The following is a 13,859-nucleotide window of genomic DNA, read 5'->3' as shown; positions in this document are numbered from 1 at the left end:
CGCTGCGAAGTGTAAGCCGTGCCAGCTATTCCCGTTGCTGACCCAGAGATCTGTATCGCTGTATAGCCGATTCGCCGTGTAAAGGGGGCTTTATCGTCGTGTGCTCCTGCACGCAATTGTGCAGCTCGGGGCCTAGTCGCCGCTGCCACCGGCGGTGCGCATTTCTTGAGATATGGCAAAGCGCGCAACCCGCGTGCTCAAATCGGCGCTCTGCTAGCTCAAAGTACGTTCGGAATGAGAAGCAGAGCGTTGTTTCGCAGACGCGCTTGAATAATATGGGCGTAGAACACGAAAGGTCCCGGAGGAGCGCGCAATATCAGCACCGCTCAAGGCAACCCACAACGAGTGCCAAGTTCTGGCCATAACCTGCTCCAGTTTTGCCGGCTGTTAGCGCAAGGTGAACAAAAACGAAAACGGGCGCCCGTTTGCGTTTATTACTTCTTATTCGCGACGCCCGTTTAGAGGCATTTCAATTCATCAGATATATATGCCAAGAAAGTGTGTCAAGTACGTGTTCCGCTTGATTAGTTAATAATTAATATATAATATTTTATAGGAAATAACCTCGATCGAGACGTCGGTTGCATATTATATGCTTCCTTACAAACCAGAAGAAGCAAAGCCTCCCCATTATAGTCAGTGCAGTTATTCGCAGTTCAGGCCTTTATTGATTGGAATCAATTTAACTGTTCCTTCTATTATTGTCAAATTTACCCTAAACTTTGTCAGGTATTTAATTCATTTAATGTTTTTATATTTGTCTGCACTCACATTGTATACATAGATGGGACAATTATCAAAACATACCAGCTTAACATCTTCATGTGCGAGAGGGTAACGTATATGTATTATATAGATCGTGTGTATACACATATATGTGAGGGTAATATACCAAGTTATTATGCTGTATTACTGTGCATACTTATGCAACATGCTCATTATGTGCTACACAGACTTGATTATTTCCTGTATAATTGAAAGCACTGAATAGAGTAATTGTCACACTGCAGCACACTTGTTCTGAAGTTACATGAACTTCCCAAGAAGAGCCTCTTTAGTTGTTATTGCAACGAATGCTTGCCAGATATAGTATAAGGCTTCAGCTGTGCGGTTATTAATTATTTAGTGCAATTAATTAATAATGGATTAATCAGTGAAATGTTATCATAACTAGATGAGGACGTTATCAAATACATTGGTATACATGCCCAAAATAATTTTGCAATAATACATAGCACACCCTGGCACTCAAGGCTAGTACTATACTTGAGGCTAATTGTAGTAAACATCTCGACATGGTGTACATAGGGCTGCAGGCCTTCATAGAGTCACCCAGATTGGCCGACACTACCAGTATATTGGTACTCCTTGGCCATCCCTGGCCTCTGTGCCAATAAAACCCATATATCATCACTACCAGTAGTTTCTACACAAGTGCCACATATTGTAAAATTTAATGTTCCTTGACTAATATTTTCATATATTTACAAAGAACTCACTTATTGTGATTAATTGTCACCTTTCAGCAGTCATGGTTTCTGCAACAATTAAGTCCCACTATAGAGGAGAAAGCGGGGCAGTCAAAAGTTCTCTGGTTTTGCAAGCTTCTAAGAGAACAAATAAATGCGCACGCAATGTAAATGTGAGAGAAGGTCCTCTCAATTTGCCTGCACATTCAACTAGCTCCGGAGGTGCATTACATTGCTGTTAGTTTAACCATTGTTTCAACATGGCGGCATCTGCACGTTACCATTCATCTCACCCACTGCAGAACGAGTTCACAGTGTTCCACTCGTCGGCGAGGTAGCGCCGGACTCATGCCGGTTCTGCCCCACCAGTTCTGCATGAGTAAGGATTGGCAGGAACTAGTTCACGAAGTGCGGGTCAAATCAAATAGACTCAGAAAAGAAGCGCAGTAAAACATGCTCAAAGAACCACATCTCTATCCTCATTCTTTCTATGTTCATGTACTCATTCACACAATTAACATTGTTCACTAACGTTGCTCAACTTGTTAGTTATTTTACTTGACGCAGTACTGAAGTTGCATTTTCACTGCCATAATTTTTTGTTTCTCCAGACTGGATCCCTCAAACTTGGTCGCCATCACCAGCAGACACACGCACGCAGCGGATGAGACAATTCACAAACTCCAAACAATGGCACCCCATGTTGTCTTTTGCTGTTTTTCATTTGTAAAGGGCATTGCGATATCCATCCTTGCATTGCACATCGTTAAACTCTGATTACAAGGACTCAGAAAGTATAGAGTTCTAAAATGGAATCGAATATCAGATATCTTCATATCTTAATAGTATATGTACAATAGATGGGTCAGAAGGAAGCTTAACATAACCAACAAAGCTTTAGTGAACAGCACCAATATATGTCGCACTGTCCACAGTTCAGCTGTAACGACACTAAAGGAAAAGGTGATAACATGAAAAAGGGAAGGTGATCATGTTTTCTGCAACATTTACACAACGAAAGAAATGAACTGAGCATGATGCTACATTCTTAAGAGAGAGAAAGCAGTTCACTAGGTATAAAGGTGTACGATCAATATCAGACACAAGCACAGATAGTTATAATACTATAGAACACAGTGCAACACTCTAGTGATGCAGGCATAGCAACTTCCTTGAAAACAAAATTTGTTTTGTTAACTAAAGATATCAAACCTTTGGGGCAACCTAAGAAAGAGGTGGACTGATGTCAGATGAGACATGACCTTTACGGATTCAGATTGAACAAAAACAAAACATCCAGCTATGACTGCAGGTGCTGCTTTCTGCAATGTCACTGAGGTTGATGAGCTAATAAAAAGGCAAGTTTGCTATGAATTCTAACATTAACATATTTTTCTCATCTGTGAAGCTTTCTTTTTGAGAAACTCGCGTGGGTTTCCTTTGTAGCTTCATGTGACATCTGGGTAGATGACAATTCACCATTTCATTAACCTTCCTCGACGTTGCAAGATTCTGCTGAACTGAATTGCCAATTTGCAATAAAATTTAAAAAAAAAATCAGTAGGCTCGTTTAAGGTTTCCCCGAGTTCTCACTCTAAAGATATTCAACTGACAAGACACAGAAGCAAAAGTTATGTTCCTTTCTAGGCCTGTGCGAGTATTTGAAACTTTCTAATAATGAACTAGACATTGCAGCACTATTCAAATATAGATTTCAACTGAATAGACACCATTTATAAATATAAATATTCTTCTAATACTGGTGTCGCATGGCGATATTCAATTGTGATCGAACTTGATTTGGATTGAAATTCTCGACCACTATCGGCTCCCTCCCACAGCTTGCGCAAAGGAGCCAATCACAACCGAGTGATTCAATTCTGATCGGGCTCGATCACAATTGAGTGTGCTGTGTAACACCAATGCAATCGTTTTTGAATACTTCCAATTGTCAACCAGTGTGATGAGCTCCATCCCAGCGACCATAGTCGGCATAAAACACGGGAAGTTATGCAGTGGAGCATGATGTAGGTCACTCTTGGATTCAGACTTTTCCTGACTAAACCATAGTCGTCTGCACTCACTAATGAGTTACCAAGTATGCAAATGAACTGGTTGTTTTCCCCCAATGCTCCATTTGTGCTTGTAATAAGGAACACTTCATAACGTACATTGCAATGACACAAACTTGCTAACATTGTAAATATACTAGGATGTGAAGATTGATAGTGAGAACGGCTGTTCATAATTCGAAAAGTATTCAGTACTTGTTTAGATTCAATTCCCCTCTGGCACTATTCTATTCGTATTTGATACAGTCTGAAAAATTATTATTCCCACACCCCGGTTCCTCTCCCAACAATTCCTCTAGCATTCAGTACTGCAGCAGGGACCAAAATAAATGGGAAAGGGGCAGAGCCAACTACGAAGTTGCAAATCCAAAGCTAATCTTTTTCAGCAGCCATCCATTGCATCTCTGTAAAAAGCAGGTCGTTTATTGCAGTGTTCAATTACACACACTTGGTCTTGATTTCTCAGAAATGCAAGAACACTTCCAAGTCCTACGAATTTACAAATCCGAAGCTCATCTTTTTCAGCAGCTACGCATCACATCTTTGTAACAAGCAGGTCGTTTATTGCAGTGTTCAATTACACACACTTGGTCTTGATTTCTCAGAAATGCAAGGACACATCCAAGTTCTCTTTTACAGATTAAAGAAAACTCACCGCCTGTGCCTAGAGAATGGCATCAGTGAACATTTTAACGCAAAATTTCAGTGCAGCTGAAGGGTTCGTAAGATAAGGTTTCTGCACAGGTACTAGACATCCAAAACACACAAATGGGGTTGCCATGCCTTGAATCCTGCAGCTGCTGTCCGGTTTCACTTCCTCGCTTCACAGCCTGCTACTCCTGTGCTCCATACTCACTCCCACCGATTTTGTGCAGTGGGGTTGGAGCTGCGTATCTCGTTAGGCAGCCAGGAACCAGAACCGACGGTGTGTCTCACAGAGAGGAGGAAGCCTCTCACTGTCCAACAATAACTCTTCGCTGTGTGGTGTTGGCTCAACGGAATGTTCACAAGTGAACTAGTGGCACACCATGGGCAAGCCCTTATTTCTGCAAGACACAGAGCCAGTTAGTTCGTGTTCCTGCTTGGCTGATGGGAGCTGCACTGCACAGAGCTGGTGACACAGTGTATAGCCAAGACTGGCATATTTTTATTTTACCCGTGTCCATGCTGAATGAGGGGCGAGGGCCAACATTTCGCAAGAAGAAACCTCTTAACAAGCAGTGTAAATTGTCCTGCACACCTTGCAAATGAGAATGCCACCATATTGGAAACCTATACAGTGGTAAGCAGGATCTTTAGGAAACAAAACAGAGGCTAAATTAAAGGTAGCTAGCTGAACCATAGTCGGTGACAACCTAAGAATCCAGTACAAGCGCTGCACTGTCCCTGACAGACGGTGACATTGAAAGTAATTCACCTCTGCAGTCATGTCGCACAAATGAGCGATTGTAATTAGCTGGCCTATCTAGAGTCGGACGGTGGCATATGTGCCATATTTATGGTCTAACCTACAATACAAGATTAGACTTGCATAGCACGTTATTTTGCTTAGTTACCTAGAACATAGACAGGCTAGTGGCAAATCTAAGGGGCAAGCAAAGCATATGGACATATCACTCGGGGTGCGAGTAAACTCCAAAAAAGCAAAAACACATTTATAGTGAAAAGCTGAGCTCACAGATACCACACAGACTCATGTAAGGGCCGCACCCCCAACTTGGCAGCAGCCCAAAATTTGGAAAAAAAATTTCTGCTGGATTTTAGTCAACCAAGGGAACAGGCAGGTTCCAGGAAGGGATACTCTACAATGGATCACATCCATGTCATCAATCAGGTAATCAAGAAATTTGCAGAATACAATCAGCCTAACTATATGGCTTTCATAGATTACGAAAAAGCATTTGACTCAGTAGAGATACCAGCAGTCATAGAGGCATTACATAATCAAGGAGTACAGACTGCTTACGTAAATATCTTCGAAAATATCTACAGAGATTCCACAGCTACCTTAATTTTACACAAGAAAAGTAGGAAGATACCTATAAAGAAAGGGGTCAGACAAGGAGACACAATCTCTTCAATGCTATGCACTGCGTGCTTGGAAGAAGTATTCAAGCTATTAAACTGGGAAGGCTTAGGAGTAAGGATCGATGGCGAATACCTCAGCAACCTTCGGTTTGCCTATGACATTGTTCTATTCAGCAACACTGCAGATGAGTTACATCAAATGATTGAGGACCTTAGCAGAGAGAGTGTAAGAGTGGGGTTGAAGATTAATATGCAGAAGGCAAGGATATTGATGAATAACCGGGCAAGGGAGCAAGAGTTCAGGATCACCAGTCAGCCTCTAGAGTCTGTGAAGGAGTATGTTTACCTAGGTCAATTAATAATAGGGAACCCTGCATCATGAGAAGGAATTCATAAAAAATAAAAATGGGTTGGATCGCATATGGCAGACATTGTCAGCTCCTGACTGGAAGCTTACCATTATCATTGAAAAGGAAGGTATACAATTGGTGCATTTTATCAGTGCTGACATATGGGGCAAAGACTTCGAGACTGACAAAGAAGCTTGAGAACAAGTTAAGGACCGCACAAACAGCGATGTAATGAAGAATGCTAGGCATAACCTTGAGAGACGGAAAGAGAGCAGTTTGGATCAGAAAGCAAAGGGGTATAGCCAATATTCTAACAGACATTAACAGAAAAAAAATGGCGCTGGGCAGGTCATGTAATGCACAGGTTAGATAACCGTTGGACCATTAGGGTTACATTATAATGGGTACCAAGAGAAGGGAAGCACAGTAGAACATGGCAGAAGATTAGGTGGTGCAATGAAATTAGGAAATTCGTGGGTGCTAGTTGGAATCGGTTGGTGCAGGACAGGGGTAATTGGAGATCGCAGGGAGAGGCCTTCGTCCTGCAGTGGACATAAAACAGGGTGATGATGATGCTGATGATGAATGAAGAAGCAATCGCGTTCGGTGCCCCAATGCCGCATCCACATCGGCGAATTTTCATACGCTGCGTACTTGCGCCCACCATGATTAGATGGCGAGAGCTATGCTGCAATTTTGATGCTTTGATTACCTTTGATGCTATTGTAAATCCGGGGTGAGCACAATTCTGACCAAAAGGTTCTATTCTATGTAAGTCCTGCACCTCGTCAAAATTGAGAAAAAAAAATTGCGGCCCTTACATGAGTCTATACGGTAACACTTTCTTTTCTTGACAGTTTGATGATAAATAGCAACTATCACAACCATCCGCCATTGCCCAAATGACAAGTGCATGTCCCAAAGACATGTATGCAGGCACTGGTACGATTTTGGGAGCTTGTTCGAAAAATGGACAGCTTGCATTTGTAATCTCACAACGGGACACAGTGTAGCAGCTTGGAATGGGTGACTGTGCCTATCGCCTTCGTCATAATCTCCGGTCCTTTATTACACTTTTGTGGCAACTTCAAGCAAGTATACTGATGTCAACTATATCTCGACCATGTTGCTGAATTACAGGAATGTTTCGATGCGAGCAATAACTGACGTTAACAAAATTTGCGCTTGTCCTGTGCTTCTGTGTCTATCTTCTGTCCCGTCTTGGAATTGCGCTTACTAGTATTCAGTTGTTAAGCAATAATTGAGTTAATATCTGAACAGCACTGTATATTTTCTAAGTTTTCGCAAGTTAAGCGGCCTTGCTTTACAGACATTCTGGTTCAAGGGTTGCGGACCTTCAGATTCTGTTTCTGAAAAGGCCTGACAACACCATATACTTCATGGGCAATGCGGTGCTAACGAAAATGTCAGGCATGCGCTTCTCTTGTTCACAATAAGCTAGTGAGAAGATCAATGTCCACGTCTTTTCTTTGCATATTTTTGTTTCCTAACAGGACAAGTAAGGCTCAAACAACAAAAATCCAAGTAATTTGGTAAGAATTCACGATGTTATCCTTTTCATTCCTCTTTGTATGCTTTGCAGGCATGCTTTGTATCGCATGCCTGCCTTTTCTTACCGTGCATAAGGTCTAAGTCAAAAACTCACATTTACATGCTTGGAACTGTGGTGTTGTATGCTATGTACTTAGGGCAGACATTCCCGCTGCGCACTAAATCTCAATATGTAAAAACCTGCCCACTTTGCTGATAGTGTACAAGCAGCCATTTGTATGTGTTGCATTTCCCAAATTATTGCTCTCCTTGTGTGTATGTACTTATCTTTTTTTTCGCTATTCACTCTCCTCTCACTAATGCTCATGGCTCTGACGGTAAATAAATGCACTGAAGCAAAATAAAACACCAGATGTTCCGTTACATTCGATGATATTAAGGATCTGACAGAATCCCACGTGGTCTGTGAGGATCACAGTGCAACCGTGCAGTCGTGCTGATAACGTTAAAGTTCTTCGGGAAAACAGACATTTCAGAAGAATGCTAACTGGCGCTGGTTGGCACATGATTCACTTAAATCGAGTAACAGCACAAGAGACAGGACACATAGAAGGAAGCGGACGAATCGTCTCAATTTCAAATAGCCCATGCGAGCATTTTTCAAGCAACTTGGGCAGGCCGTTTGCTTTCACTGCGAACAAGGTTCCAGTGAGAGAGATGGACTGGCCACTTCATACAATTTTTGAACTTGTTCCAGTGCTGCGTTTTCATTTACTAGGATCCCAGATGACATGACGCACTGAGAATGTTTTAGCTAGTGCAAGCACAATGCAAGCAGCAACATTATCCTGTTGCACTTTTGGACATGAAGTTGCGAGTTTAATTCCTGGCCACTGTGGCCACACCCAATTGAGAGAACAATGCAAAAACATGTGTGCATGCTTAGATTTAGGCACACATAAAATTAATCCCAGATTGTCACAATCGATCTGGCACCATCAACCATGCCGTTTTTCAGTCTATGTGTAGCTTAGAAATGTTTCTAACTCCAGGAATCAATCGACACAAGTACGTATCCTTTAGTATTCCTGATACTAAATCAAATATTGCATCCTCACATTATCTGCAAATCCTCACAGCACAATGGCACAAAAATTCTCAGCAGTGTTCACCTACATTCATACAAAGTATCAAGAAACAGCAGCAGTAAATATCTTTGAAATTACGTGAGTTCTCAAGTTTCTGACACAGCAAAAGTGTGAGCATGGATGTTGCCTCTGGTTTTGCTTGAACAGTATAAGCAGAATGGCTCCATGTATTAAACATCACAGAAGACTTTTTCATGTTTTCATAAGACTTTCATGTCATGATGTTTTTCATAAAAAACATGATGTAACTTCAACATGCAGTACTTACTAAACAACTCACTTTGAGTGATTCACCTGACTTCTGCTGGTTCAAAAGTGTAGCCACACTTTGACTGAGGCCGTGACAATTATACCAGTGTGCATTTGCCGACCACAGTGAACAACAGTAAAATGGACGATTCCATGCAAGCCTTCTATTCCTGCTGAACCCATATGCACTAAGAGTATGCAATGGTATCTCCACACAACTCAAAAGGTGTGCTCGAAAACTGGCAGTGTGCATTTTCAACACACTTTAGATGTCTGCTTGCCGACCAATACGAGTCCCTTGGGCGAGCAATCGTGCGGTACCATCTGCGTCACAATAACTTCATAGCCACTTTCAGCCGCTCTCATTGCCCGGTCTTGGTCCACTAGAGCCATACAATAATGGCCTTGCTGGCACGTTGGCGTGTCGCGCTCAGTCCGATCGGCATAGTGGCATAACAACGTGTAGTCCTCTTTGGAGATGCCCATGTCTCTGAAGGTACGACTGAGAGGGTAGCTGATGCTCTCCGTTGCCTTCATGGCACCGTAGCAACAGGGACATGACACAAAAGCCGCATTGCGTTGAATGCACTTCTGCAAAACCAAGTCAGTAGCAACACCGCATGCGTGCAAGGAGACGCCCAAGTCGAAATCGCCGACGTAATAGTCCATGTTACACTGATACAAGATGACATTTCGTAGACCCAGGGATCTGACCCTCTCCCGTGCACGGTGCATCGACTCTTCTTTGTTCTCGATCATCACTACCCGGCAGTCGGGGAGCAAGTAGGCCAGGACGATGCCCACGTGACCTCCTCCGGAACAGAAGTCAACGATCGTGCAGCCGTCGAAGGCTTGCTGAAGAGCCAGGACAACAAGGTTCTCTATCTGTTGGCACTTGCGTAGGAGCCTGGTTTGCGGAAGGCCTCCTCCGAGAGGGTGTACTTTCTCTGGAAACTCGTCCCAGGGCAGAGGCAGGGAGCCTTCCCCAGGGTTGGGCTTCAAGTCCGGCGTTATGCGGGCCTCCCTGAGCGAGTTGATGATCGATTCCGGGTTCTTGTGCCGAATCCGAGGCTTCGTGCGGGCCGGGTGAGACGAGTAGAGGCTGTCCTTCGGGAGCTCCGACTCTTCGATGAACCTGCCGCGCTCAACTCGCTCGACCTGTTCCACGCGTTTCAGTTCAAGAGCGTCCAAGGCGAGGCGAGTCTGCGCCTGCGCGTACATCGTTTCGTACCACCTGAAAGTGAACGGCAGCCTTTCGGATATTGCGTCTCGACTCGTAACGGCGGCCAGCTCGGTGAATACGAGGTGAACGACGGGGAAGAGCACCACGTCGGCTAGCGTCTGGTCGAAACCCTCGACGAACCGGTGTTCCAGTTCAGGCAGTTTACCGTCGGTCGGCTCGTTGACGCGATCGCCACCCGCTCCCTCACGGCGCGACGCTCGAAACACTTGCTGCTGCTTCCTCCGAACGTTGTGCGTCTTCACCGGCTGCCGCATGTGCGCCTCGAGCAGGAGCAGCTCCTCGGGAAGCCGCAGCGTAGCTTCGGACCCGCTGCCAGAGCAACGCGTTCGGAGTTTCGGGAGGACCCTCTGTATGTCGAGCTCGCAGAAGCGAGTCCAGAGGGAAGACTCCGAGCAGGCCGCGAGGCAGCCGCCGCGGAAGCCCAGCAGCGCCTTGCACTCGGGGTCCCGGGTACGACTTCCGAACTGACCCAGCGCCCATCGGAGGACGCCCGCGAGTCCGCCGATGCAAGTCGCGGTGGTCTTGTCGGGCAGATAGACGGCGGGGGGATCACAGTCGAGTAGCTGTTGGGGTGTCGGCGAGTCGCTCGCCTCGATGCATTTGAGTCTCGAAAGGACGCCGCGAGGCAAAGCGAAGAGTAGCTCACGGCTGCAGCCACCGTCGTCGGCGGCCGAGTCTCGTCGCACTAGAACGACGCGGAGACCGTCCATCTCGCAGTAGGCGAACGCGAACAGTGCCGCGAGGGTGTTTTGCGGTACACGTAGCAGGTTGTCGTCGCCACTGCCGCTGAGCATTACGAGGTGCTCGATCGCCATGCTTGCGTGCTTCCTTCGCGGCTATCTAGTCGCGCACGAACAATGACTCTTTCCCGTCATTGGTTGTCTCGTTAATCTGCCACACTCGCACCGCGATTACCACCACGACGAAAATGTCGTTCCATTTTGCCGCATTTTGTCGCCACAAAATTTAGCGCAGGGCGCCGCCATCTTCGTTTTGTCATTGTTGGTGGACGCTTAACCTTTGTACGACAACGCTATTTAAAAACAGTTTCTTTTTTCTCAGGCAGAATCTCCTAAGTTTTCTTTCTTTAAAAAATAAAGTTTTATTGAAATTATATGCCCACCCAGGTGCTGGCTCAACCGTACTCGCTTTTCTTTCGTGTAGCCAGCTGGTAGCGGTATACACATGCACGCTAATAGCGCCAAAGGCATTGCATTAGCAAACAATATGGCATGGCCATATATGGTAATTCTATGCAATGCGGGACCTACACACCTACAGTTGACGCACGCCTGTGTACCCGCTGTTTGAGGCCCTGTGCAGTGTCTTGTCTCGTGTGGTTTGTGCTACTTCACACCTTCACATTTAATCTGGAACATCACAGTGGTCAGTAGTAGTCAGATGTGCCGCAAGATTCGAGGTTCTAACACCACCCCGAGCCGGTGTTTCTTCTAAAAGAGATTACACGCTAGCCCCTCCTCCCAAGAAAAAGAAAAGGAAAAATGGGGGTGACGCACAGACAGAGCTTGACCGTTGTCATGGAAACGTCAACAGCAACAAAATTCCGCCGGCGGTGCTTTTGGCCACGACCTACTGGAACTCCAGACCTGCACAGATATCCGGCTTCTATGGGAGCAGCTTGCGCCCACTTTCGTTCAACCGACTGCCGTAGATGGCGCTTTTATAACCTGTTCGTCTGCTACGCGGTGGGCGGTTGTGCGGCGTTGTAAGTAGTGCGGCAGCTGTTGTGTTGCGACGAACTGCTTCTCTAGTTGATAATTTTTGCTAACACAGTGACAGAGATGTCACAAGGCTTTGATCGGTCACTTGGCTCCAAAAGTTGACTCCCCGAACCTAAAAAATGTCGGAGCGTGTAGTCCGCTGCTCTCTAAAATAGCGTTAAATAGCCGCTCCCACTGCCTTTTTCAAGGAGATTATTATAAATCGTACACGTTGTAAAATTCGCGTTTGCGCTTTTTAGAAACTTGAAGCCACCTTAATGTTCGACGACAGAATGATTACCACTCATTTTAACTCTTAAAAGTTGTCCGTGAATGCGTCACGAGTTCAAAAAGTGAATTACGCACACAGCTTCACTGCGTACGTATCTTCAGCACCACCGTTATGCTGCCGCCGTACTACGCGGAAAAGCTAGCTTTACAGTTTGAAAAGAGTTCCGTGACACGATTTTTAAGGCCTGCACTGCAGCACGTTTTAAAGCACTGGGATCGCTTAGTTTTTTGCAAGCTTTCTACTGAGCTAGACATCCAACGATATTAAAAACAAGATATGCTCACCTTCCCTTGAAACAGAATCGATCAGACTATTGCACATATCGGGTGGAGGACTTACTAGTGAATACCAGATCGTCTTCCTTTCACTACGGCACACAGTAGTATATCCTAATGTCATCTACGACATTAGGCTGTCTGTAATCAACTAAAGAAAGCTAGATTATCCTATGAATCTTTTTAAACAATTTTTCCAGTCTCTTAAGAAGGCTAGGAAAGGGAAATTTATGCCGTTGATCTAGCATTGCAGCGGCCACCTATGCTCGTTGTTTACATTTCTTGCACCGCTCATCCTCTTCTAGTTTCACTATTCAAACGCAAAGCATTCGCAAATATGTCTTCTTTTGTATATTTGTGAATTTATTCATTTACCGCCAAAACAAGCGCTTTGTGCCTGCCGAAATGGCAAGACAAGCGCTGAACAGATCGCAGAAGCAGACGACAGCGAACAGGTTATGACTAGCGCCACTCTGCTCGTACGTTTTTTCCCTAGCGGCGAAAGGGGCGAACTAGACCGGGCGTGCTGGAGGAGGGAGATCTGTGCAGGTCTGTAGTTCAGTAGGTCGTGCTTTTGGCAACCGTACCCCTAGACCACGGAGTACCCTAGACCCACGTCCGGTTTCGGCGGTGCACATCCCATTTTCCGGGAACCGGCCTTTCGTCTTTTCTTGTTGCTTGCGTCCCGTCTTGTCTGCTCTGGTGTCAAGGAACCCTTCACTCGCGAGAAGTACGAAAAAAAAAAAAAGAAACACACACAAAGTGCAGCGTTTTACGCGTGTTCAGCTACAACGTGCCACACTGAATACGGAATGGTGTGATTTCATTATAGATGCAGATATATCAGATATACTTGTAGCGGGCGGCGTAGTGGGTGATTTTAACCGGAGTGAATCTTGCTGCCTCTGGCAGGTAATTTAATTTAAGTATGTACTGGTCCTAGAAGATCGGCGGGAGAAGACGATGTAGAAGCAAGAGCTCCGAATCAAGAGGAAGTGCTAGGAATTATGAACAAGTCCTAATAAATGGCTAAAGGCGGTGTGTTTTTGCCGGTACTTTATATTTGGCGCAGCCGTGCGTACCACCTCCGGAGTGATGGAAATAGAAGCCCTGGAAAATGTAGTGTTCCTAAAGCATCAGCGGGATGAGATGGTGGCAGCAGGAGCTCCGAAGAAGTTGAGCTAGGAGTATGAACAAGCCCTAATAAATGGCTGAAGGCGGAGTGTTAATTTTCACCGTTACTTTATAAAAAAATAGTAATGAAGACTCCTGCGACCTCCGCCGCGTGCTTTTGCAGCTGAATATGATACGAAAAAACTTTTTCTATTAATTTTTTTTCTATTTTTATGAATTGATAAAAAAAAGATTTACCATAACAGGCGATCTGCTTGCACCATCAGATTTACACTGAGACCATTGCTTCTCACAAATTCTTTTCTTCATATCTGCAGGCTCGACAATTTGAAACTTGCATGCCTGAATGGAAGGAAAACGCGTGTT

The 13,859-nt window shown here is 44.9% G+C and overlaps 1 protein-coding gene and 1 long non-coding RNA gene across 2 annotated transcripts; one reads left to right on the top strand and one right to left on the bottom strand.

Annotated features, from left to right (window-relative positions):
• Window positions 1-187: 187 nt before the first annotated feature.
• On the top strand, window positions 188-13,829 carry LOC139056166 (uncharacterized). The gene is made up of 3 exons (XR_011512198.1): window positions 188-397; window positions 2,081-7,472; window positions 13,811-13,829. It is a non-coding gene; the product is annotated as an uncharacterized lncRNA (long non-coding RNA).
• LOC139056162 (glutathione S-transferase C-terminal domain-containing protein homolog) lies at window positions 6,465-11,046 on the bottom strand. Its single transcript, XM_070534127.1, has one exon. The coding sequence runs from the start codon at window positions 10,884-10,886 to the stop codon at window positions 9,084-9,086; it is 1,803 nt and encodes a 600-aa protein (XP_070390228.1). The 5' UTR covers window positions 10,887-11,046; the 3' UTR covers window positions 6,465-9,083.
• Window positions 13,830-13,859: the final 30 nt, after the last annotated feature.

The sequence above is a fragment of the Dermacentor albipictus genome, chromosome 2 (assembly GCF_038994185.2).
Source record: "Dermacentor albipictus isolate Rhodes 1998 colony chromosome 2, USDA_Dalb.pri_finalv2, whole genome shotgun sequence".
Taxonomy (NCBI): Eukaryota; Metazoa; Arthropoda; class Arachnida; order Ixodida; family Ixodidae; genus Dermacentor; species Dermacentor albipictus.
The sequence above is the reverse complement of the archived record's forward strand: the minus strand, read 5'-3'. Positions and strand labels throughout refer to the sequence as shown.

Excerpts from the sequence above, each read along its gene's own strand:
- LOC139056162 (XM_070534127.1), bottom strand. The coding sequence starts at position 10,886 with ATGGCGATCGAGCACCTCGTAATGCTCAGCGGCAGTGGCGACGACAAC.